The sequence below is a fragment of the Mesoplodon bidens genome, assembly GCF_964165515.1.
Source record: "Mesoplodon bidens genome assembly, chromosome: 7".
Lineage (NCBI taxonomy): Eukaryota > Metazoa > Chordata > Mammalia > Artiodactyla > Ziphiidae > Mesoplodon > Mesoplodon bidens.
This window is the reverse complement of record NC_138164.1, coordinates 50,477,917-50,505,046: the sequence shown is the minus strand read 5'-3', so window position 1 is coordinate 50,505,046 and position 27,130 is coordinate 50,477,917. Positions and strand designations below refer to the sequence as shown.

The following is a 27,130-nucleotide window of genomic DNA, read 5'->3' as shown; positions in this document are numbered from 1 at the left end:
GCCGTCTCATCCAGCCAGCCATCTGTCCACATTTCCAGTGAATTGTACCTGCCAAGAACTCCCACTCTGCGGGCTCTCTGGAAAGGCAGGCTGATAAGCTTGTGCCTCTGATAAAGCCCCCAGCTTCAGATGATCCGGGCAGGGTGGGGAGGCTGAATCCATGGGAAACTTCGTCCCTTGTGGAGACTGGTCTGGATCCCTCTCTGCCTGGAGGTGCTGACATTGTAAGAATGAAGGAATGAGGAGGGTGGGGTGAGGGTGGAGGATCAACTCAGATGTTTAAGGAGCCAGAGCTGCAAATAAAATCTGGCTGGGATCAGTTTTTTTCTGCATATGATGTTTCTAGAATCGTCTTTCCAAAAATCTAAGCCTTCTCTGGGCACACAGCGTCTTCCTGGAGGCTTGTGGTATAGTGGAAAGGCCACTGGTTTGGAACCAGGCTGCCTGGTGTGAGCTCACTATGAATCTGGCGAATCTGATTAAGGGACACCATTTCTCTGAGCCTTGGTTTCTTCTGTGAGATGGAGATCATAGGCCCCTCTCAGGACTGTTTCGGACTTGCAGTGAGCCAACACGGTTAATACATGTAAACCCCAGCACAGTGACTGGGACATGAAGGGGCCTCAGCAAACAGGTTTTACTCCTAACCTCCTTTGCTAAATGAAGTCAAACCATTGAAAGCCCCATTAGAGTACAAGAGACATTCTGTCCATCCTGGAAGATCTCAGCATGATATAAAAAGGCTTCCTCAACAACCTCAGGCCAAGCAGCCTAGAGAGCTGTACATTCTGCTGAGCTGATCATAAATCTGAATGAAATAATTATGTAAAGTATCCAAGAGCAATTCAGTGAGAAGATACCTCATCTGCCTTGATGGGCTTTTCAATTACTCATTTTTAGTGCTGCATTATACCATTCTCTGGCAATAATTATTAAACATTTCAACTGTATTGCGATATAAAACTTCAAAGCCTGATTTATTTTCTAGGCATTAGACAACCTAGTATAATGTTCCCCAACTGTATGGTTCTATTGATTTAAACCTATTTATCAGAGTGATTTTCTAGCATCGAGTTGAAACTGACGCCATCTCCCCAAGTGGAAGGTGAGGGAAATGAGTTAGGTCCAGCGGTTAAGAGCACTAGCGTTGGGGTCATGGGGGACATGAGCCCAAGCTCCTGCTTCCTAGTCCCAGTTTCTGAATTTGTAAAATGGGATAATTCATACTTTACAAGATTATTGGGATGATTGTGTGATATAATGGATAAGAAGTGTTAGCAAGAACATACAGTATGGACTCAGTAAATACTAGATATTATTGCCATGACTGTGCATTCTGGGATGGGTTTTACATTTGGCAGATGACAATATTCTCATTTATTCGCACACATGCATCACTCACCTATTAGGCTCTGGACACTGAGGGTGCTGCAGGGTTCATTTTCTGATTGTCACTTTAAGAACTCAAAAGAAGTCACAGTTATGGAACACTTAACTGTTCCAGGCACCCTGCTAGGCAGAGCATCTTCCTTCATCAGTGTGATTCAGGAATTTCAGACAAGGACACTGAGGCACAGAAAGGTTACTTTCTTCAAGGTCATTCAGTGACTAAGACAGAAATCGGATCCCGGTCTGCCCAGCTCCAGAGCCCACACATCATACTCCCCCACTACGCCATGCTTTCTTTCAGGATCCCAGGAGGCATATTTCACCTGGTTTGAAGGATAATTCTTCCTTCTCTTCCTGGACTTTCTAAAGGAGATATATCTTTTCTTACTGAGGATTACCTACCCACAGTAAATGATCAATTTCCTGCACGTCCATCTCTACCTGTCTCAGCATCTCCCAATTCTCACATGGAAGGTGAGGTTCTCTTTTTCAACCAAGGGCCACACTGTGTTGAGTGATTGGGCAGTGACCCCTACACACACACACACACACACACACACACACACGCACACCAGTTCCACTTGAGCCTGTTCATACACACACACACACACACACACACACACACACACACACGCACACCAGTTCCACTTGAGCCTGTTCATTGAACTCAAGGCTCCCAAGGCAAGCTGGATTTAGGTGCAGGCCAGCTGGGCTGGTACCAGGATACCACTTTGTAGGGAGCACTGAAATGTCACTGGAAATGTAATGAGATGGAGAAAATGTTCTTTACGAGAATTATTGAAAGCAAGCATGACATGAGAATGATGATAATAATGATTTTATTATCTTAAATAATACTCCATGATTATAATAAACACTGAGATAGCTTCGTGCCAGGAACTTCTCTAACCGTGTTACATGGAATAACTCATGTAAACCCTTCCGGCCCATTGAGGAAGGTACTATTATTACTGCCCATTTTACAGATAGGAAGACTCCTTCCAGAAAGGTTAAGGAATTTACCAGAGTCATACCACTAGTAGATGGGCTGTCAGGCTCTCCCAGGCCCTTCACCATTGCCTCTTGGTAGGAGGCAAAACCCCAGGAGCTCTAAAGTGGCAAGAGGTGGTGTCTCGGCTGCCTTCCAGGCCTCTTAGTTGCTGGGTGAGGTGTGCAAGTTCAGGGCTGGGAGCCAAGCAGTGAGTGGGCGGGTGCTGAGCCAGCAGTCTTCCCTGCCCCCGCCTTGTACACAACACCCAGCCTCTCCTCTGGATGAATGTTGGGCAGATACTTAGAGAATATTGTTTGAAAGGAGGCCAGGTTATTAGCCTGCTCAGGGCACCCACGTGTCCTGGTCTAACCCTGCTCCCAAGCTTGGCCTGCTGTGTTCGCTCTCAATATGTGAAACAACCCAGACAGCATGCAGGATTAATGTGCTTTTCGGGGGGAACAAAATCCATTAGCTCTCGGGACTTGACCTCCGTGGACTAGAGGCTGTGTACCCAGGTCAATGTCGGAGGGGGCCCCCTGCGATGTTCATGTCCACCTCCCCACTGCTCCTCCACCAGGTTCTCACAAGCTTCTCTGTTCTGGGAGGTGGAGGGCATTACCCTGGGAAAGAAAAAAATAGAAAGGGTAAAAAAAAGATGAATACAATGAAGATAATCTGTTACCTGTTATGATGAACACAATGAAGAGAATCTGTTAAGAGATCCTAGAGCAGAAAGGAATTCTAACAACTGACGAGGGGCTGGGAGGTGAAAGTCTTTGTAAGGAAGTAGGACAAGATTTGGGCCTAAATCTTTATAGCCTAGAAGGGGGACGATTGTCAAAAGCTACACTGGGGAATGCAGCCAATGCAGACATTCAAATGATGTTTCTGATGCATTTAGAAAAACCTGGAAAAATGTGAAGGCTCTTAGGACAAATGGAGAAAACAAGATGACATTATACACACAATGTGAACACAACTGTCTACAGATTTCAAAGTATAAACAGAGAAAACTCTAAAAGGAAACAAACCAAAATTATTGACACAGTGGAGGATTTTTTTCCCCTCTTCTGTCCATGTACACTTTTTTATAATGAACTCTTTAGAACAATAAAGGCAAAATCTTTATTTAATTTTCAAAAATCTGTATTGAAAGCACTTTCATAAAAGACAAAGCAACTGTCTTTCTTTCCATGACTTTCAGATGGAGAAAATACACATGGGAAACTAGAAAGAGGTGATTTAATGACCGGGATTATTTTCTTTGGATTCTCTCTCAGACCTTACTGAAGTGTTTCAAAATCCTTTCCTGGACAGATTCAGCAATAATAACCTGAATTAATTTCAGAAAAGTAAAGATGTGAAATTTAGCTGTAAGAGATAATCGTAATAGCCCCAAATTGTGAACAACACAATGTTCAGCCCTCTGAAGTTTGTTAGGTAAACTGTGGGCTCTCCATGCCATGGGCTATTCTGCAGCCATAGAAGATTTTGTTGAGTTATATATTGAGTAGAAAGGAAAGATATTCATGATGTATTGTTGAGTGAAAAAGACAGTATAGTGTAATTCTGTTTCTTAGAATTGCAATATGTACATATGTATGTATAATCTGAAAAGATAAATGTCAAAATGTTAATAATAACTATCTTGGGGATAGTTGAATTGTGAGTATTGTTTTGTTTCATAATTTTTGCTTCTCTGTGTTTCCTGATTCTCCTACAGTGAACAAGTATAGGCATACATTGTTTTATTGCACTTTGCTTTATTGTATTTAGCAGGCATTGTGTTTTTTACAAATTGAAGGTTTGTGGCAACCCTGCGTCGAGCAAGCCTATCGGCACCATTTTTCTAGTAGTATTTGCTCACTTTAGGTCTCTGTGTCACATTTTGGTAATTCTCGCAATATTTCAAATTTTTTCATTATTATTATATTTGTTGTGGCAATCTGTTCAGTGATCTTTGATGTTACTGCTGCAAAAAGATTGACTTGCTTTGAAGGCTCAGAAAATGGTTAGCATTTTTTAGCAATAAAGTATTTTTAATTAATATTTGTAGATTGGTTTTTTTAGATATGATGCTATTGCACACTTAATAGATTACAGTATACTGTAAACATAATTTTTTTCTTTTAATTTTAACCTTTTAAAAAAATTTTTATTTTTTTTTATTGAAGTATATTTGATTTACAATGTTGTGTTAGTTTCAGGTGTACAGCAAAGTGATTCAGTTATATATACATCTAGTCTTTATCAGATCCTTTTCCTTTATAGATTATTACATGATATTGAGTATAGTTCCCTGTGCTATATAGTAGGTTATTGTTGGCTATCTATTTTATATTTAGTAGTGTGTATATGTTAATCCCAAACTCCTAACTTATCCATCCCTCTCCTCCACTTTCCCCATTGGTAACCATAAGTTTGTTTTCTATGTCTGTGAGTCTATTTCTGTTTTGTAAATAAGTTCATTTGTATCCTTTTTTTTCCATTCCACATATAAGTGATATCATATGGTATTTGTCTTTCTCTGTCTGACTTACTTCACTTAGTATGATCATCTCTAGGTCCATCCATGTTGCTGCAAATGGCATTATTTCATTCTTTTTATTGGCTGAGTAATATTCCATTCCACAATGGAATATATATATATATTACATTTTCTTTATCCATTCATCTGTTGATGGACATTTAGTTTGCTTCCATGTCTTGGCTATTGTAAATAGTACTGCTATGAACACTGGGGTGCATGTCTCTTTATGAATTAGAGTTTTCATCTTTTCTGGATATATGCCCAGGAGTAGGATTTCTGGATTATATGGTTACTCTATTTTTGGTTTTTTAAGGAACCTCCATACTGTTCTCCATAGTGGCTGCACCAATTTACATTCCCACCAACGGTTTAGGAGGATTCTCTTTTCTCTACACCCTCTCCAGCATTTATTATTTGTAGACTTTTTGATGATGGCCATTCTGAACAGTGCGAGGTGATACCTCATTGTAGTTTTGATTTACATTTCTCTAATAATTAGTGATGTTGAGCATATTTTCATTGCAACATAATTTTTGTACGTACTGGGAAACCAAAATATTCATGTGATTCACTTTACTGCAAAAATTAAAAAGGTCTGGGACTGAACCCACAGTATCTCCAAAGTATGCCTATATTCCTGCTTCTCCTCTTTAGGGTGTCTTTCTCCTGCATTAATACAATCAGGCTAAGGTGTTGGGGGAAAACTTCCCTCTAGCTACAATATACTGAAGACCCACTGCTTCTCACAAACCTCTAGAGAAGAAATACGTATGAGATGATGCAGTAGGACATATATTCCCTCATTCTCTAACTTGATCCCTAACTATCAGTGTCCCCTACACTCTCTGACTCAACAATCCACATTTAGATGTACTGTTGCCCTTTCCTTCAGACTCAGACCACCCACTACCCAGACCAATAAGGACTTGAGGACAGCCTTCTTAAGCAACCACTGACCCCATCACTATCCCTGATAGGCATCTGTGGTCGTGGTGTCCTGCATTGACCACTGGGCTCCTGAGGTATTTTCTTTCTCACATCTCACATCCCCACCCCACCCCAAGCAGAAGTCCCTTCTAATCCCAAGGCCCAAATCTAACCTCTCCTGCCAACTCTATTCCAAGCCCGTGCTCATGGGACCAGTTTTCTTCTGTGGATGTCATTCCAAGTTCCTGTTCTAATTATCTGACTTATCCATGGTTCTCATGTGGGAACTGGAGCCCTGACCCTGACCACCAGCTCTGTTCTCTATCTGTGACTAGCTTTCTGCTTCCAGAAGACAAATGTCCAAGATGGCACCTATGGGGACTTCCAAATAGTATTCTCCTGGATGTCCCACTGCCATGGTCCACCCACTTGTTAGAAAGCTTGTGACTTTATCCAGGACCTTGATGTTATTTAGGTTCATCTCCTGAGGCTTATGTCTGTCGGACCCCAAAGGATGAGAAAACATAGCAGAAGAGAGAATCCATATCAGGGTTGAGGAGGGGAGCCAAAATTAGACTTAGGAAAGAAGTATTGTGTATTCAAGCCTGAAAAGAAAGTGAGGCCGTAAACAGGATGAGGGTAAATGTAGGCCATGATGCAGATTTCAAAATGGATATGGTAGGTGATTCAGGATTGTGATCAATGGAAAGTTTTGGAAACTTTGAAAGTCATGCTGATGAGGTGGCTTGAAAAGTCCCTAATATTTGAAAACGTCTATTCATGACCAGATCCCCAACCAGTTACCTTAGTGATAGGTTGCCAAGCATTCTGGGAATCCAACTTTGTCCACCTGTCTTAACTTGGTCTACCTTACCTGGCTATCTCACCTGACTGGGTGGGGACCAGTCTCAGGTCCCTTAATTTCTCTCTCTTCTTACAGGGAGTCAAGCAGCCCCCTTGCCAGCAAATCTCCCCCAAGTGACTTTAAACTTAAACTTAACCTGAGAAGGTTTATTGTAGCCTATATTAAAAAAAAAAAAGAAAAGAAATGTTACCCATAGAATGTTGTAATGAAGTCCCTTAAAAAGAATTAGAAACTTCTTCATTTAAAGTAATACATCATCATTTTAGAAAATTTAGAAACCACAAAAAGCATAGACAGGAAGTAAAAATCACCCATAATACTACTACCAGACACCACCACCCATCATAATATGTTTTAATTTTTAGTCTCAGGTACTCAGAAAAGAAGCCAGAGATTGAAATGAGTGTTGAAGCCTTTTTAAGTGACTTTCATTTAGTTGGTGACTAACATGGTGGGTCTACTGTAGACCAGGACAAGTGTGGAGATGTTTGGGGGGTGGGGAAAGGGACAACAACAAGTTCTGATAGGCCCAAAGCTTGTTGGAGGAAGCTGACATTTTCTGGAAAACAAACAACTTTGGGAGCATTCTCTGAATTGGAGGAAATAGCCCCTTCTGTTCATTGCTTAATTACCATCTGGCAACTGAGGTTGTGGATAAACAACCATATTTACCTAAGGTGGCCTCTGTGGCTTGGCAAACATTCTTCTTTGTTTCACTGCTGGGCCAAGGGTCTGAGTCTTATCCCCCACTGGGATCTTTTTCAGAGATACAAGCTTTCATTTCAGACAGCCCTGAGTCAGAATCCAGACCAGATCACTTTGACTTTTATTTCCTCATCTATGAGAATAATTATTCCCATCAAGGATTCAAAGATGTGACCATGTTAAGTACCTGGCACATAGTAGGTGCTAATTAAATATTAGTTCCCTTTGGCTTTCCTAATATAATCACCCAGAACTCTCCCAAGGATTTTAAAGATTTAGGGTTAAAATTACCTGCAAAAGTTCTCTGTTACCACCAGTAAAGGGGTTCCTCATGGAGGCCAAGTGTGCCACTCCAAGAAAATCACATGGTTTGGAAATCTACCCTCACACCAATAAAGCTGCAGAAGAGAATCTAAGTACCCTTTAAGAAAATACGAAGCAGAAGTACTATTTACATTTACCAAGTACTTGTGTGTGTGTGTGTGTGTTGGAGTGGGATGTTTAGTTGTCGGCTGGTCCATTGGAGGTGGTTCCATAGGACTCAGCTTGGCTAGAGAGAAATTCTTACCTAACATAAGGGAATGACACTGTCAGGAGGGAGTGTGGTAAAGGGGAAAGAGCACGGGCATTAGAGCAGATAGGGCTGAGGTTAAACCCCTGTTCCACCACTGTGGGATTTGAACAGGTTATTTAACCCATCTGCATCACAGTAGTTTCCCCAAGGATAGGCTTAATACTGCTTAATTATTGGAAGGAAATGGAAATCATATATGTAAAGTCCTTAGACAGTAGAAAGTGGTCAAAAATGCAAGCTATTATTATTATCAAGGCTATTAATAATCATCTAGAAAAACAAAATCCAAAGTCAGAAGGACTTTGTCTAACTCCAGGGAGTTGTCTAAATAAGGAATAAAGGCAGATATTGCAGCCAGGAGGCAGAGCCAGCAATCTCACAACCAAAGGGAGGGAGCATGTACATCTAGTTCTTCAGTGCACACCTCTTAGCTATCAGGCACTGTGCTAAGTGCTGAGGAAACAAAGAGAAAAAAAGCGAGAGACGTAGTGTCTGCCCTCGTGTAGCCTACAGATTATTAGAGAGGTAGACATTAATCAAGGACTCAAACAAATGCTTGTAAAATTAAAAGAGGGCTAAAGTGTCTGAAGGGAGGGGGATGGATATATGAGAACACATAACGGAGGAAATGGCCATAATGAAAGAGGACAGGGAAGCCTTTTCAATGAGAAGGATGAGTGAGCTGAGATGCAGAAAAGGAAGGAAGGGAAGAAGGAGAGGAGGAAGGGAGAGGAGGAAGGAAGGAGGAAGAAGGAAGGGAGGGAAGAAGGAAAAGGGAATTGACTAGGCTTTTGCAGGAGAAAACAAGTGCAGAAAGCAAGGTGGGGAGGAGATGGCACAGTATGAGGCTAGAGAGGTGGGAAGGCAGGGACTTGACTCTTAAGGATTTCAGTGTTGATCCTGGAAACAATGAAAAGCTGTTGAATTGTTCTAAGGAAGGAGATTATATTCATGTTTTTAAAAGATCACTCTGGTTTTCAGTATAGAGAAAAAAATGAAGAAAGACAAGAGAAGATGTGCAAAGACCAGTTAGGATAATTTTATATTAGTTCAGATTAAAATGATGTGGCTTAGTCTACAATAGTAGTAGGGATATTAGTCTATGGTAGTAGTAGGGATGGTAGTAGGAATTCAAGAGACATTTGGAAGGTAACATGGACAGCATTTGGATATGAAGGGTGAGAGAGGGAGAAAAGCCAAGCATGACACCTGGCGTTTCTGACTTGCACAATTAGAGCAGGACCAGGTTAGAGGGAAGATAAATTAGTTGTTGACAAGGTGTATTTGAGGTATGTGTCATCCAAGAGGAAGTGCAAGTAGAAGATAGAAGTTTGGAGATGCATGCCTAGAGCTCTGAGAAGTGGCCAAGACTGGAAATGTAAACTTGTGAATCATCCACACATAGTAGCAATTAATGCTGTGAGTTGAATGAGATCACCTACCTAGAGGGAATAAAGTCAGAGCAGGAGAGGGCTTAGGACTGAGCTTTGAGCAATGTCAAATTTAGAAGCCAGTAGAGGAGGATCAGCAGCCAAAGAAAGTAGGGAGAGAGGACAGGAAAGTGGAGGTGGGGAGAGGGCAGGAAGGAGCTACGGCACAGAAGCTGTGGGAGGAGAGTGCTTCAAGAAGGACTGTAGATCTATTAGGTTAAGCACTGCAGAAGCCACTGATGGCCTTAGCTAGAGCTGTTTTAATAGTGTGATGTACACCCCAAACACCTGGGATTGGGATGAAGATGACTGGGATGTGAAGTGAAGACTGGAAGTATAGCCAACTCATTCAAGTTATTTGATTGTGATGGAGAGAAGAGAGATAACACCATATCTGGAGGGGGATGAAGGGTTAACGGAAGGTGTCTTTATTTTTCAATGGGAAAGACTCAACTGTGCTTACAAGATTAATGGGAATGATTCAATTGGGGCAAAAGTTGAACCTGGAGGAGAGAAAAGGGGTAATTGTTAGAGTCAGGAAGAGGGATGGGAACAGAGCAGAGATGAAAGAGAAGTAAGGTTCCTCTATTACAATAAGAATGAAGGAGGACAGGGTGAAGGCAGGTGGGAAAGTGAAGGACTTTAAATCTGCTGACTTCTGTTTATTCTGTGAAGTAAGTGGCAAGGTAATACAATAAGAGTGAAAGAAGAGATTAATGTTGGAAGTTTGGAGAGATTGGAGATTTGAAATCATCATTGTTGACAGTGGAAAGGTAATGGTTTGCCAGATACATAAAGCAATGTAGCCGGGCAGACCTGAGGCTAGGAGTCAATTAATATAGGAGACAATTGGCCTCATCACATGACTTTGTCCAGTAGCACCGAGCTCCACAGGTGTGAGTGGCTGGGATTTTATCACATCAAGAAAATAAAATGAATTGGGAGATTGGGATTGACATATATACACTAATATGTATAAAATGGATAACTAATAAGAACGTGCTGTATAAAAAAATAAATAAAATTAAATTTAAAAAAAGAAGATAAAATGACAGAGAAGCAAGGGAGTTTTTAGAGTATTTATACCATATATGAAAAAATAAAGATCCACAGAGATAACACAGTGTTGATAAAGAAGAGCAAGGAATGAGGACTTGCCATTCCAGATATTAAAATATATTACAGTGCTATGGTGGTGGTGCATGGGAACCTGAGTAGAAAGCTCAGTAACAATGTGTTTGGGAAACTGGTATACATATGCCCCATTTGCCGGGAAAAGTCTGTTTTGCCAGTTGTCTCAGAATATTGTAATTATTAATAACAAACTTTTTCATCCTTGTTTGGACAATAAATTTTATGGTCACTCTTTATATGAGAAAGGTGGCATCACAAAGTGGAGGAAAGATGGATTGAGTGGTGTTAAAAGTAGCTCACAGTATGGACTTCTAGCTTCTAGGCCCACGAGTAAGGAGCTTAGAGGTCACCACTCCATCCTAACAAGTGAAATGCTGAGCAAACCAAAAAAGCAACAATTCTTTTTAGAGCCATCAGAGAAATGAGATCACAGGGCAAATTGCTGCCCCCAAATTGGAGAGGCAGACAGGAGGATACAGAGAATCACAACTTAACAGAGCAGAAATTTCCATGTGCCAGAGTAGGAAAACCTGAACTACAATCGATGGATTGCTTGAGGCTCAGTGTGGACAAGTCTGAGAGTTAGAAACTCCAGAGGCGCCCAGTCATTGGCGGGGAGGGGAATAACTTTTGTGGGCTTCACCTCCAGGAGATCTACCACGTCCTCACAGTGAATATCAGAGAAAAAATTCTCTTTGGGCTTCTGGCAAGGGGAGGAGAAAAGGAACTAGTTTTAAATACAGTAGGCATTCTGTTCTTCTCAACAAGGTCTGCTCTCAGGAGGAGCTATTTTACTATAGCCTAACCTCCTAGAGTTTTATCAGAACCTAGCCTATCTGGGGGAAGGGAAATACCCAACTCCAGCCCCCTCCAGCCATCCAGTCCCACCTAAGTGGTGAGGGGAAACTGAGACGCACACGTGAAATTCACAGTCCAGGGGTACACGTCACCAAAAGACGGAGACCTAATCATAAGACTATAGAACACTTCCTCTCCCTGACCCCTTACCACAGGCATACTTCAAAGATATTGTTGGTTAAGTTTCAGACCACTGCAATAAAGCAAAAATTGCAATAAATCTAGTCACATGAAAGTTTTGGTTTCTCAGCACATATAAAAGTTATGTTTGGGCTTCCCTGGTGGCGCAGTGGTTGAGAGTCCGCCTGCCGATGCAGGGGACACGGGTTCGTGCCCCAGTCTGGGAAAATCCCACGTGCCGCGGAGCGGCTGGGCCCGTGAGCGATGGCCGCTGAGCCTGCGCATCCAGAGCCTGTGCTCCGCAACGGGAGAGGCCACAACAGTGAGAGGTCCTCGTACCGTAAAAAAACAAAAAAAACAAAAAAAACACATCTGAAAAGATAGAGAAAGCATCAGAACCAGACATGGCAGGGATGTTGGAATTATCAGACAGGGAATTTGAAACAACAATGATTAATATGCTAAGGGCTCTAATGGATAAAGTGGACAGCATGTAAGAACAGATGGGCAATGTAAGCAGAGATGGAAATCCTAAGGAAAAACCAAAAAGAAATGCTAGATCAAAAACCTTGTAACAGAAATGAAGAATGCCTTTGATGGACTTATCAGTAGATTGGACACAGCTGAGGAATCTCTGAGCTTGAGGATATATCAACAAAACTACTAAAACTGAAAAGCAAAAGAAAAAAGACTGAAAAAAACAGAACAGAATATACAAGGACTATGAGACAACTATAAAAGACATAACATATGCATAATAGGAATACCAGGAGAAGAAAGGGAGAAAGGAACAGAAGAAATACTTGAGACAATAATGACTGAGAATTTCCTCAAATTAATATATGACACTAAACCAAAGATCCAGGAAGCTCAGAGAACACCAAGAAAGATAAATGCCAAAAAAACTATATCCAATCATATCATTTTTAAACTACAGAAAATTAAAGATAAATAAAAAATCCTGAAAGAAGCCAGAGGAAAAAAACACCTTACCTACAGAAGAACAAAGATAAGAATTATATACAACTTCTCAGAAACCATGCAAACAAGAAGAGAGTGGGGTGAAATATTTAATGTGTTGAGAGAAAAAAGCCACCAACTTAGAACTCAATACCCTGTGAAATTATTCTTCAAAAGTGAAAAAAATATAGAGACTTCTTCAGACAAACAAAAATTGAGGGAATTTGTCACCAGTAGACCCGTCTTGCAAAAAATGTTTAAAAAGTTCTTTAGAGAGAAGAAAAATAATATAGGTCAGAAAGTCAGATCTCCATTTAAAAAAGGAAGAGTATTAAAGAAGGAATAAAGGAAGGTAAAATAAATTTTTTAATTTTTCTTATTCTTAATTGATCTAACAGATAATACTTTGTTCAAAATAATAATAGTAACAGTGTATTCAATTATATATGCTTATGTCTATATATGCTTATATATGTTTATGTGTAAGTGAAATGAATGACAGCAATGATATAAGGGAAAAGAGGAAGGAATTAGGAATATTTTGTTATTATAAGGTACTTGCACTATCTTTGAAGCAGTATAGTGTTATTTGATGGCAGACTTGGATTAGTTGTAAATGTATACTGAAAACTCCAGGACAACCATTTTAAAAAGCCAAAAAAAAAAAAGTATAATTGATACGCTAAGAAAGGAAAACAAATAGATAGAATCATATAAAATTCTCAATTAGAACCAAAACGACAAAAAAAGTGTGAAAGGCAGAAATAGGAACAAAGAACAAGGCAACAAATATGGTAAATATTAATCTGCCTGTATCAATAATCACTTTAAACATCCGTGGTCTAAACAGATCAATTAAAAGATTGTCAGTGAATCAAAGACAAGACCCTTATATGTTGTCTATAAGAAACACACTTTAAATATAAAGACATATATCAGTAGATTAAAAGCAGGATGATGAGAAAGATATACAATGTTAACATTAATCAAAAGAAAGCAGGAATAGCTATATTAATTTCAGGCAGAGTGGACTTCAGAGCAAGGAAAGTTATCAGGAATAAAGAGAGGCATTACATAATGATAAAGGGATCAGTACTCCAAGAAGATGTAATAATCCTTAATATGTTTGCACCTAATGACAGAGCATCAAAATGTGTGAGCTGAAAACTTATAGAACTGCAAGGAGAAATAGATGAATCCATTGTCATAGTTGTAGACTTCAATTCCCCTCTATCAGAAATGGACAGATGTAGCAGGCAGAAAATCGGTAAGGACATAGTTCAACTCAGCAGTGCCATCAATCAGCTGGATCTAACTGGCATCTATAGACTACATTCAACAACAGCAGATTACACATTCTTCTCAAGCTCACATGGAACATTCAACAAGATGGATCATATTCTGGGTCATAAAATACACCTTAACAAATTTAAAAAGGTAGAAATTATACAATATCTGCTCTCACACCACAATAGAATTAAACTAGAAATCAATCATAGAAAGATAGCTGGAAAATCCCCAAATAGTTAGAGGTTAAACAACACATTTCTAACCAACACATGGGTCAAAGAAGGAATTTCAAAAGAAATTTTAAAATACTGTGAACTAAATGAAAATGAAAATACAACTTATCAAAATTTGTGCGATGCAATGAAAGCAGCACTTAAGGGAAATTTATAGCATTGAATGTACATATTAGAAAAGAAGAAAAACTTTAAATCAATAATCTAATCTACTTTAGGAAGCTAGAAAAAGAAAAGCAAATAATATCTAAAATAAACAGGAAAAATAATAAAAATTGGAGCAGAAATCAATGAAACTGAAAAAAGAAAGAAATCAATAGAGAAAATCAATAAAACCAAGAGCTGGTTCTTTGAAAAGATCAGTAAGATTGATAAGCCCTTAGCCAGGCTAACTGAAAAAAAAAAAAGAGGAGACACAAGTTACTAATATCAGAAATGAAAGAAGGGACATCACTACAGATCCCATGGACACTAAAGGAATAATAAGGAATATTACAAACAACTCTATGCTCACAAATTTGATAACCTAGATGAAATGGACCAATTCCTTGAAAGACACAATCTATCAAAACTCACACAATAAGGAATAGAAAATATGAATAGGCCTATATCTTTTAAAGAAATTGAATCAATAATTAATATCCTTCCAAAACAGAAAGAACCAGACCGAGATGGGTTCACTGGTGAATTCTGCCAAACATTTAAGGAAGAAATTATACCGATTCTCTACTTCCTAACTCGTTCTATGAGGCCAGCACCACCCTATTACCAAAAGTAGACAAAGACATTGCAAAGAAAGGAAAACTGCAAATCCATATCTCTCATGAACATAGATGTAAAATTCCTCTACAAAATATTAGCAAATCAAATGCAACAGTGTATAAAAAGAATAGACACCATAACCAAGTGGGATTTATCCCAGTCATGCAAGGCTGGTTCAGCATTTGAAAATCAATTAATGTAATCTATCACATCAACAGGTAAAAGAAGAACAATCACATGATCATATAAATAGATGCAGAAAAAGCATTTGACAGAATCCAACACCCATTCATGATAAAAACTCGCAGCAAACTATGAATAGAGATAAAGGTCCTTAACTTGGTAAAGAGCGTACAAAAAACCTACACAACATCATACTTACTGGTAGGAAACTTAAGACTTTGCTGCAAAGATCAAGAACAAGGCAAGGATGTCCCCTCTCACCACTACTTTTCAACATCATACTGGATGTCCTAGCTAATACAACAAGACAAGATAAGGAAATAAAAGATATACAGATTGGGAAGGAAGAAATAAAGCCGTCTTTGTTTACAGATGACATGGTTGTCTACATAGGAAAAGCTGAATCGACAAAAAACCTCAGGGAACTAATAAGCAATTACAACAAAAGCTTGATGATTGCCAGGGGTTGTGGGGAGGGAGGGATGAATCGGCAGAGCAGAGGATTTTTTAAGACAGTGAAACTGCTCAGTACAATACTACAATGGTGGATGCATAGTATTATACCTTTGTCAAAATCCCATAGAATATGCAATACCAAGAGTGAACTCTAATGTAAACTGTGGACTTTGGGTGATGATGTGTCAGTGTAGGTTTCTGTAGGATTATTAGTTGTAACAAATGTACCACTCTGATGCCTGATGTTGATAATGGGGAAGGTTGTGCATGTGTGGGAACAGGGGGTATATGGGAACTCTCTATACTTTCTGCTCAATTTTGTTGTGAGTGTAAAACTGCTCTAAAAAAATCTGTTTACTAATTTGTTTTGAAGTAGCTCACAGTATGGAGAAAATCGAGTTGGATCCCTACTCCATCACATTAAAAAGTAAATTCTAAATGGATTGAAGGCCTAAATGTGAAAATAAAATTATAAAGCTAATGGAAGAAAGTACTAGAGAATATCTTTGTGATCTCAGTGTTTTTAGCAAGACCAAAAAAATACAAGCCATAGGAGAGAAATTGATCAATTTGATTAGATGGAAATTATTGAAGAATTCTAAAGATAAGATGAACGTCTGGGTGACAGAAAGATATTTGTAAATGATGAGCATTTCATATCTGGAAAGTCCTACAAATAGACAAGAAAAAGAAAAATCCACCGGTAAATATTTTGAGTAGGCAATTTACAAGAGAAACATGATAAATTTATGAAGAGATGCTCAAATTTGCTAGTATTAAATGAAAACAAGATACTACTTTACATCCATCAGATTGGAAACAATTAGAAAGTCCAATAATCACAAGTACTAGTGAGGATATGGGGAAATGGGAACAGTTATGCATAGCTTATAGAATGAAAGTAAGTAAAGCCATTTTGCAGAACAATCTGGAACTACTTAGTGAAATTAATATGATTATACCCGCAACCTCACAACCAAGCAGTCCCACGACATGGTTTATATTGCTGAGAAACTTTCAGGTAGGTTCATAAGCAGAGCAGCATGAGGATTTGTATTACAGCAATGTTTGTCGAGGCAAAGAGCTAGGAGTCAGTTAAGTGCTCCTCACTGGGAGAATAAGTAAAATGTGGTCTATGCATGCAGTGGAGTGTACTAAGCAGCAGTCAGTAGCAGTGTTACATTCTCATGTAGTAACATTGACATATCTCAAAATTATAAGATTAAGTGAAAAAAATATTAAAATACAAAACAACTGTATGTAACTTCAAGTAAATTATACACACACTTATCTATGTAATATATGTATATGTGTAGATATAGATATTCAGAAGGACATATATTAAATACTTAGGAGTGAGCGGTAAACAAAGGAAGGAAATGAGAGACGTATAAAGAATATAGAGATAAACAAAACGTTGCCTTTGCACAGTGATGAAAGTATATGATGTGACTTAATTTTTTACCTGCTTTCCTAAAAAAAAAGAGGAATTAAAAAACGTTTTAAATAAAATAAATACAATATGGATATAATGATCTCATTAAATTGTATTTGAAAATTAAATGAGTAATTCATATAAAGCACTTAGCTTAGTACCTAGCCTACACTAAACACCCAATAAATGTTTTCTGTTAATGTTAGTAACACCACTCATGACACAGCTACTACCAATCAGTTGGAGTTGGCACTTAAGACCCATTGGATTTAGATGATTTCCCCCAAAAGATCCGTTCAGGTCTAACAATCTGTGGTTCTATGAGAGGGATAGGCAAGTCCTGGCTGCAGACCCAGAAGCAAGCAGGAGAAATGGTGAACACAGCCTTGTGGAATGGGAATGGCTACCAGCTTTTTTGCAGTGTCATAGGAAATCTGGATGGTTAACTTGGGAGAACACCAGTATAAGGCACAAATTAAGAAAGGAGAGGCTGCAGGAGTAAACAGTGCTATAGAGCTGGGCGACTTTATGTACTTTGGTATACTTACTCCAAAGGGGGGTTTTCTTTTAACATTTTAATTTCAAGCTATAAAATTGAATCACAACGTCTAGGTATATAGTGTTTGCTTTGGATTATCTCTCCCCCACCCTCCTCCTTCCCTGAAGTGGGACACAGGTTGTTGTAGTGAAATGAGCAAGATCAACACCTAGTGGCCTGTCCCTCAAAGTGCTGACATAAGATCCTGGTCCCAGAGAGCGGAGAACAGGTACTACATCCTTGCCCTTACGTTAATTCAACAAGCATTAAGTGGGCCTCTATGCCAGGCACTATTCTGGTGTCTTGGGGATGTAGAACTACTAACAGAAAATTACAGATTTAAAAATAAAATTAAGGAAGTGTCAACACGGAAACTTCCCAAAGTGACATTGCATTTTAATGTGTTTATTTTTCACTGGTTTTTCACAGATCATAGATGAAGAAGAAACACAGTTTATGAGTAATTGCCCCGTTGCGGTCACCGAAAGCACCCCACGGAGGAGGACGCGGATCCAGGTGTTCTGGATAGCGCCACCTGCAGGAACCGGCTGTGTGATTCTAAAGTAAGTGAACAAGGGAATCCTTGGAACACTTCACTCCCCTTTCCTGTGCTCTCTCGAAGTCTCCGTGGTGCGGTTGCAGAAGGAAAAGTGCCTTTATTGGGGCATCAGACAAACTGTATCATCTCTCTGCCCTCCCTTATCTTGACTCTAAAACAGGACTATGGGCGGTCTTTTGTAAAGCGCTATGAAAAGAATCAATCACCTGAATCTCTATTTTCTTCCCATACAATGATCTGCTGGTTACTCTCTATCTTCCTAGAGATAATGATCCTATGGCTGGTCAAGAAAAATTATGACCTGGGCGAGGATAATTTTTGGCTTCCTCCATCTTGAATACACCCCCTATCCTTAAGCTGTGCTAGGCTGACCTGAGACCTGACTGTAACCTCCGTTGGCCCCAGGCTCCACTTTATGATCCTGTCTTCTTCCTTCTCCCATCAAAATTGCCCTCTTGCACCACTTCCTATGGGGCATCTTGATCCTCATCTTGGTGAGTTACAATAGATGATGAGAGGTATGAGCCAGCCAATGGTTTTCCCCTGAAAGGTAGCATTATCTCAAACCTGTGCTTCCAAAATTGTATGTTATAGAATGATGTTCAGGGAGATGTAAATAGGTGGGCAGGAAATCAATTTCTATGGTTAAATAACTTTGGAAAATGCTGTATGGTATATATCTCCTTCTTGGAGATTCACAACATACATTAGCATATTGAATGTTTTGCAAAGTCCTGCGAAAAAGAAGTCTGTTTAACTTGGTTTCACCCAGCATTTCCCAAACTTGACTGCAAAGCTCCTTTTTTGCTGAGACATCTATTAACATTAAGTAGTTTGAGAAATGTGGCTATAACCTGTTTTAAATACATTTTAAGGCTCTATAGAGTGCTGCTGGGAATTTTAGGATTTCAGACAGGCAAATAGTCATAGGTAGATAGGCAAGGCTCCAATGCCAGCATCCAAGAAACCCTTTTCCCTGGAGTTAGGGGCTGGGAACTTCCCAACCATCTTCTACTTCTTTAAATCCCCTAAGGCCTTATGTATATGTTTGGTTCATTTGTCTGAACCTGTGGCAGGTGGACATTTCTAAAGACTTAGAACTACAGCCCAGCCCTGAGGAGAGACTGATAAGGAGGCATTCCACCTAGGCTCTCCAGTCCCTGCAGTTTATGGATCCAGCTGTGCCTGGCTTATGGGAGAAAAAAAAAGCTTGCAGAGATTTCTGGAAACCTCTGTCCATTGTCCAGGCTCAGTCTTGTCTTTGGCCTCTTTTTGCTGCCATCTGTATGGACATCATTTATTTTTTTCTTAGTTTAATGCAAGCTGAGCATCCTTCCTCAGATTCCTTGGGAAGTTTGGCTTTTGGCACTAATCTACATTGGTGATTTGTTTTAAATTTAGAAGTAGAATTTATGTATAAGTATAAATCCCAATATATAACATGTATCTAGTATCTAGTTGCAGTGTGGGAGAAGGCCTTGTGGGAATAAACGAAGACCACTGAACTGAGAAAAGAGGCTATTTATTCAGAGCTTGCTATGTAGCAAGGAAGTCAGCTGCCATCACTAGCATTTGACAGAGACTCAGAGGCAGGCAGAGGAGTGGGAAAGCTTTACAGTGAAAATTAAGAGAAGATTTTGGGTATTTTCTGACTGGAGATTGTTGGCATGGGGAAGCTGAGAGCAGGCTAACTAGAAATGGAGCATCTGATGTGATTGGTTTGGAGAGCATATTAGGCTTTCTCTGGATGGTCCTGAGATGGAAATAGAGGAGGCAGTGGGGCAAGAATTAGACAGTTGACATCATTGCCCAAGTCCTAACTGCTCTGGACTAATGGCTGCAGACGTTGTGGTTTGGCTTCCCAGGCCATTTACTGCAGAGGTTGGGGGTCAGATTTCTATTGTCACTGTCATATACAGCCTGGCCTTTGTCCATTAGTATATTCAGTCTCTCAGCCTGGAGATGGGGTTCTCAGCTTGGCTTTCCAGTACCCACACCCCCGCCCGTGGCAGCCCTGTCACTCCACAGAGGGGCTCTCCAATATCAGGTCTGCGTGATGAGTCTTCCTTCTCTAAAACCCTTATCCCTTTGGTGTAGATCTCTGGTTTTCTTTGACTGTTGTTCTCACAAACCAGAAGCCTTTGATCTTCCTGGTGGAAACCAAAAAGGCATCTCTTGTTTACCGTTAACAGTGAACATATGTGAACATATGTTTATCCATTAACAGTAAACAAATGTGGCTTGTTCAGTCACTCATTCTTTCAGTAAATGTAACTGAGCTTCTATTTGCACAGATGTCCACAGTGTACAGGCAACTGAAGTTAAGATCTTGGCCCTCAAGGTTCTCACAGGCCAAATAGAGGAGAAAGAAAGGGACAACCAGTACTGTCTACCATGAAGTCAGCTGCACATCTAGCGGGCTTTGTCTAATTTAATCTTCACAACAAACTTCCCCCTTTTATGCAGGAGGAGACAAGTCCCAGTGAATTAGGCAAGTTTCTTGAAGTCATACTTCCATTTAATGCTAAAGCCCCATGTTCTTCCTTTCTTTTATCTTTTTCTGAAGGAATTAAATGTAATCTATAATTATTCACTAAAGAAATCATTTTATAGGTAAGATGTAAATACATTCACATTGTAAAATTTCAAACAATACAGAAAATAGTGAAATACAGAAAAATAAAGAATACAAAAAAAGTGAAAAATCACTGACATTTCTCCCAATAAATCCCAAAGTCTTCTACCCCAAAGTAGCAATAGATATCAATTTGGCGTGTATTTGTTAGACTTTTATCTGCGAGTTTATATGCATATAAAAAAACATAACAAGTACCCTTTACACAAATGGTATCATGATCTATGTGATGTCCTGAAATTAAATGGGTTTTCACTAAATAAAAGGTATTAGAGATATTTCCAGGTCAGAACATATGGATCTATCTCTTTTTTTAAACTTTTGCATATAATCTACTGTGCAAATGTGTTAGTTATTCCACAGTTGATGGACATTTAGATTGTTTCCAGTTTTTTACTATTACCAATAATGCTATAATAAACATCCTTATACATACCTCTTTGAGCAAATATGCAAGTTTTTATCCATGGTAGCTGCCAAGAAGTAGGATCATAAGGGATGGACATTTATAATTTTAATAGACACTGCCAGATTTTCCTCCAAAAAGCTTGCCAATTTAAACACTCTCCCTGACTGTGAACAAGAGAGCCTGTTTCCTTACTTGCTCAACAACTTTTTTTTTTTTTAATTTGGCTACACCAGGTCTTAGTTGTGGCATGTGGGATCTTTAGTTGTGGCATGTGGGATCTTTAGTTGCAGCATGTGAACTCTTAGTTGTGGCATGTGGGATCTAGTTCCCTGACCAGGGATTGAACCCGGGCCCCCTGCATTGGGAGTGTGGAGTCTTAGCCACTGGACCACCAGGGAAGTTCCTCAACAGCTCTTGATGTTTATCATTCTTTAAAGTTCTGCCCATCTGATGGTTAAAAATGGTGTCTTGTGGTAATTTATATTTTCCTGATTACTAGTAATATTAAGAATCTTTTCAAATATTTATTCCATTTTTATTTCTTCTTTGTAAATGGCCCATTCATATTCTTGTCCATTATTCCAGTAATGTTTCTTTTAAAAATTGATGTTTATATATTTCCATATATTTATATATAAAATATATGTGTATATTATATGTATGAAATATATTTTATATATAAACATATGTAAATATATAATTTAATATATTTAAAATATATTTATGTTTAAAATTGATCCTTATATGGTACAGATAATAACACTTTGTTATAAATTTCAAATATTCCTCTCCATCTTTCTCTTAACTTTGCTTATGAGTATCTAATCATCCAAAAATTTGAAATTTTGTTTTAGTCAAATGTATCCATCCTTCCTCTTATGAATTTTGATTTGTATCTTGTCTAAAATAAACTTCCTACACCCAAGGTTATAAACATATTCCCATATTGTTAATATTTTTATAGGTTTAAAAATAAATTTAGGTCTTTAATCTTCCTGGAATTTAATTTTGTGAATAATATGGTATCAGTAAGCCTGAAGAAAAAAATAGATGGCATGCTCCGCATGAGGTGCCAAAGGGTCATTGAATCAGGGGTCTGATTATGATGGTGTGGCCAAAATAAAAGTGAGAGGAGCCTTTAGCACCCATGTCTGAAGGGGCGAAAGGAGTGTGCAGAGGACGGGGCAGAGAAGACCACCACCTCCCAGGGGCTGAGAACTTCAGTTAAGGGAAGCTACTAGCCTGAGGTGACCCACAGGGATCCCAGTCTTGATTCCCTGTCGATTCTCCCTTTTGACCTTGACTCCAACCACGAGGACAACGAAGCCTCGTTGATAGAGTTCACACAGATTCTCCTCTCCTGCAAAGAACAGGGTACAGAAGGTTGAAGAAAGTAGCTGGAGGGACAGACCAGAGCTGTCCAGCACAGCTGGGAAATGAAAATCTACCTATTTTTCTCAAAATGGCTAGGTAGTTGTTTCACATCCATTTATCAAATACTGTCCTTTCCCTTATTGTTTGAAATGCTACTTTAACAAATATAAAATTTTTATACATGTCTGTTCTGTTCTGTTGATCTTTTTATCCCTGCACAAAACCCACACCATTTTATAGCATAATTTTATTTTATGTTTTGATAGCAAGTCGTCGCTCATTAATCTTCTGGTTCAAAATGTTCATGGCCATTCAAGCAGATTCATAATTCCAGATGAATCATAGAATGAGTTTGTTGTGTTTAATAAAAACTTATATTGGGATTTTGAATGGTGTTGCAAACCCTACAATATGTGTTTATATTGTAGCAACCTACAATGTGTTTTCCCAGTTAGAAATATGGAATATCCCCTCTTCAGGTCTTTTATGTCCTTCAGGAAAGTCATGTAATTTTTCCTCATTTGAATTAAACATTCTTGTGAGGCTTTTTTTCCCCTCACAGGTATTTTATACTTTTATTACTTTTGTGAATGGGCTCTTTTTTCCTGTTAAAGTTTCTAATCATTGATTGCTTGTGTTTAGGAAAGCTATTGATTCTTGTACCTTGAGTTTGAGTTTAGACAGTGCTGAACTCTCTTGATAGTTCTAATGCTTATTTTTCATTTTGGGGGGAAATAATGAATAAATATACCTTTGTATCTTTTTCATATTTTAGTTTATTATCTATCACTTCTAGTACAATATTAAATAGTGGTATTCATGCTTATTCCTGATTTTAATGGGAATACTCTTATAATTCACTTTTAAGTATAACAGGAAGTACAGGTATCAAACTGATGCCTTGATTCAAGTTGAGAAATACCCTTTATCTAGATGAGAAAGTTTCCTTCTTTTTCTTGTGGAAGGTGGTATTGGAGAAACCAATCACAACCAGTATTCCATGTGTCCATAGTTGACCATCACTGAGAAAGACTCAGAGTATAAACAAGGATCCTGACTTTCAAGACACTTTCCTGAAGTCTAGTTGTGGTGTAAATAAAAATACGTATGCAAAACTTAGCCAACCCGAGACAGACATGAACTGGGGACAAATTAAACATGGTTAGTCAGAAAGTAGATGAATAAAGAATGTGATATTGGGAGCACCAGAGCTCCTTAGAAAGGTTAGTTTGTATCTTGAAGGCAGTTGTAGGGTGTGGATAAAGGGACAGAAGGGAAGAGGTCATTCCAGGTGAAGGGAGTGAACAGAGTGAAACTAACGTGAGAACTTAGAGGTGAGAGTAAATATGGCGGCACTGGGAGACAGTAAACAGACAGACTTGGTGAGATTAGAAGGTCATTGGGGGCCGAAATCCATTGCTAAATCATGCACGTTCTCCAATGTCAGGATGAAGAGGTTGAACTTGATTCAAGAGGAACAAGGGAGCCATTAGTGGATTAAACAGTGGACTGACATGCTAGAAGGAAGATTCACTAAAAAGTTAGTCTGGATGCTTACATCTGGCAGCAAATTCCAGGAAAGATGAAAGGGGAGACACTAACTTTGTTGCAGAGCCCTCACTTTCAAAAATGGGCATTTGTGTTGCTGTGTTTGGGTAATATTCCTGGGAGAAGGCAGACTGGTAGTGTAAGCTGCAGAGTCTGCTAAATATCTGTAGATGACAGCTCTGAAGCCCACGTAGCTGGTTATGTTCTTTTGCCCAGGAGGGCTGGGAAGGGAAGCACGTAGCAATTACAACTTTCCTTTTGGCACAAACCTGACACCATTTCCATTTTCCATTTGGATGCAAAGATTTGAACATTTCTAAATTACAGGCTTTTAAGACATCCCTCCTTATAGCCTTCTCCCTACAATTGAACGACCCAGCACTTAAAGTTTCCGTGGCATGCTTCAACGCTGCAAACTGTTACAGCAAAGTGGTGACTGCTTGAAAGAAAAAGCCTCTGTGAATAGAACAGATGTTTACAGACCCCATCAGAGGGAAGTCCTATCCCCTTAAGTCTGATAAAAGTTTTGTCCCTTGAAGTGATCTTGTCTTTCCATACCTTCATTACATACATTTATTACTAGACTTCTGACACCCACTTGTCACTTCTTGGGAGGGTTTGAGATGTGGGTTGCCTTACCCTGGAGGAGATAGTCACTTGGTGAATCATTTGGGGAATTCAACCTTATGAAACAATGATTGGCTGCAGGCAGTGATAATAGCCCAGAGCCAAGCCCTGTTCTAGGTGCATTATCAATACTCGTTTAATCCCCAGAGCAACCCTATGAAGTGGATACCAAAGAGGATGCTAAGGCACAGAGAGGTTAAGTAACTTCCCCAAGGTCACAGGGTAAGTGACAGAGCTGGGATTTAAACAGAGAAGCATCTGGGTTCCGGAGTCTGTGATCTTAGTACTACTGTACTCTACCATCTCAGGCAGGTCAAGTTCACCTGCAACTTCTCCTTCTCCCCCAACATGATTAGTTGCCATAACTGCCTCTTCCTTCTCTCAGTTGCTTTACATTCACTGCCTTATTCACAGGCACTTCTTGCCTCACTATTGCAGGAACCTTGTACTGCTCACACTAGTTCCTTGCCCTGTGATTCTGCCTCTTACTGGTATAAGAAATGCTGTCCTCATACGCAGCTGAGTCACACTGCTTACATAACGAACTTGAAGGGGGCTCTCCATCACCTTCCAGATCAAGTCCAGAATCCTGATCAGAGCATTTAAGTCTCCCTATGTCCTTTACCAGAGTCTCTGACCAGCCTCTTCTTCCACTGAATCCCTCCATCAACAATGTTCTCTTGCCATTCTTGTCTGCTCACTCTCTTGATAACATTTATGGAGCACCTACTGCATGCAGTCAATGAGGGTTCAGAGACTGTCTCTGAGAATGTCACAGTCTAGGGGTGAAACACAAAACAAATCAAGTCCACAGTCCTTCATCTGCATTTCTGAAACCCAAAAAGCTCTAAAATCCAAAAGATATTTTCTTAACTCATTTAGGACCCAAACCTGCCTTGAACTGACTTGAAGTTATTTATATTTTTTAGTATAAATATTAATGTGTTTGATGCTGCCGCAGACCCTGATGGGGATATTACAAAATATATGGAAAGTACCCTGTGTTACCTTTCTGAAATCCAAAAATATTCTGAATTCTGAGATACCTCTGGCCTCAAGGGTAACAGATAAGGGAACTTGATGGGAAGTTTGGTCATGGATTGCAGGGGAGGCAGCCCTCTGGCAGGACTGGGATTCACAGAAATATTAAAAACGAGCAATTCATTTCTTGCACATGAAATAACCTGTTCCCAGCTGCAGCTGCTACTAGATCTGAGAACGTATTCAGTGTTCCCCGTCACCAAAGAATAAAGCCAAAATTCCTTAGCATGGGGTCCAAGGTCCTTAGTGATGTTTGCAGACACCTTTGCAGCCTCATTTGTAGGTGCTCCTCCTCCCACCCAAGACTGCAAGCTTCATGGAGGAGGGGATCAAGTTTCCTCATCTGTGTGGCCCTAATATAGGGGTTGGCAAACCACAGTCTGTGGGCCACATCTGGCCCACTGCCTGTTTTTATAAGGAAGGTTTCATTGGAACACAACCAGGTTCATTCATTTATGGATTGTTTAGGGCCCCTTTCACGCTACAGCAGCAGAATTGAGAAGTTGCAATAGAGACCTTATAGCCTACAAAGTCTAAAATATTTTTTATCTGGCACCTTATAGAAAAAAATGTACTGACCCCTGCTGTAATGTATACCCCGGTGCCAGGAACTCAATAACTGCTGATTCCTGGCCTGGGTTCTCCTAAAATCCCAGCTTAGACAAAGGCTTGGGTGCAGGGAGTTTATTTGGGGAGTGATCCCAGGGAGAAGGTGGGGGCAGTGGGCAGTTATTGACCTGGTCATCACCATAAGCAGTCGATGCTTGCCCCTGCTGGGACCTCTGGAGAAGCCATATAACATGTGTCTCAGAGCAGCATGCCCAGGAATGAAGGGGGAAGCCATTATCCATTGGTTTTCATCCTCCATTGATCAAGGGTAGCCCCACAGGCATTAACGCCCCTGCACTCTGGGCTGCACGTGTGTGAATGTTCATCAGGTTCTGAACATGTACTGCAGCATCAAGAGAAGCTCTGGGACAAGAAGCAAGAGGTAACCACACAGACAAGGTGTGTATCATCTAATTACAGTGGACAGAGCTGCTCATAGCAACAGTGGATGGAATCAGAGTTGGGATTAGAGGATATGAAGAGACGTATAGAGATGCTCAATGCATCAGTTAGTATGAAGAGTAGTCTAAGTAGCTTACATTTATTGCCAAGAACTATGCTAGGTGCATTGCAAGCCTTATTTTACTTAAATCTTCATAAAAGACCTGTAGGGTCTTCACTATACTCTTCCCATTTTCTTGATGAGAAAACTGAGGTTTAGAGAGTTTGTATTCAGGGTAATAAAGCAGTTTAGTGATGGAGCTGGGTCTTACACCCACTTGCACTTGACTCCAAAGCCCTTGTTGTTAACTAATCACCACTAAGCTACACTGACCCGCACACCCTCACCTTCTGCCTCACTTGGTCTGTGAAGCCTGGAGAGGCAGGGGACTGCCTGGGTCGGGGAGGCAAGGAAACTAAATGTCCTTTAGAAAATGGAAAACAAACCCAAGGACCTGGCAAGAGAAAGACTTTTTAGTGAGGATAGAGATGAGTATTAGGAGAGAT

At 39.7% G+C, this 27,130-nt stretch overlaps 1 protein-coding gene across 1 annotated transcript in view; it reads left to right on the top strand.

Annotated features, from left to right (window-relative positions):
• Positions 1 to 27,130, top strand: part of SPON1 (spondin 1) — a gene marked incomplete at its 3' end in the record, with an annotated part of 287,249 nt that overhangs the window by 69,087 nt on the left and 191,032 nt on the right. Inside the window, exon 3 of the mRNA XM_081240471.1 lies at positions 17,810 to 17,943. Coding sequence (XP_081096597.1) covers positions 17,810 to 17,943 — 134 coding nt within the window. The remainder of the gene's footprint in view (positions 1 to 17,809; positions 17,944 to 27,130) is intronic.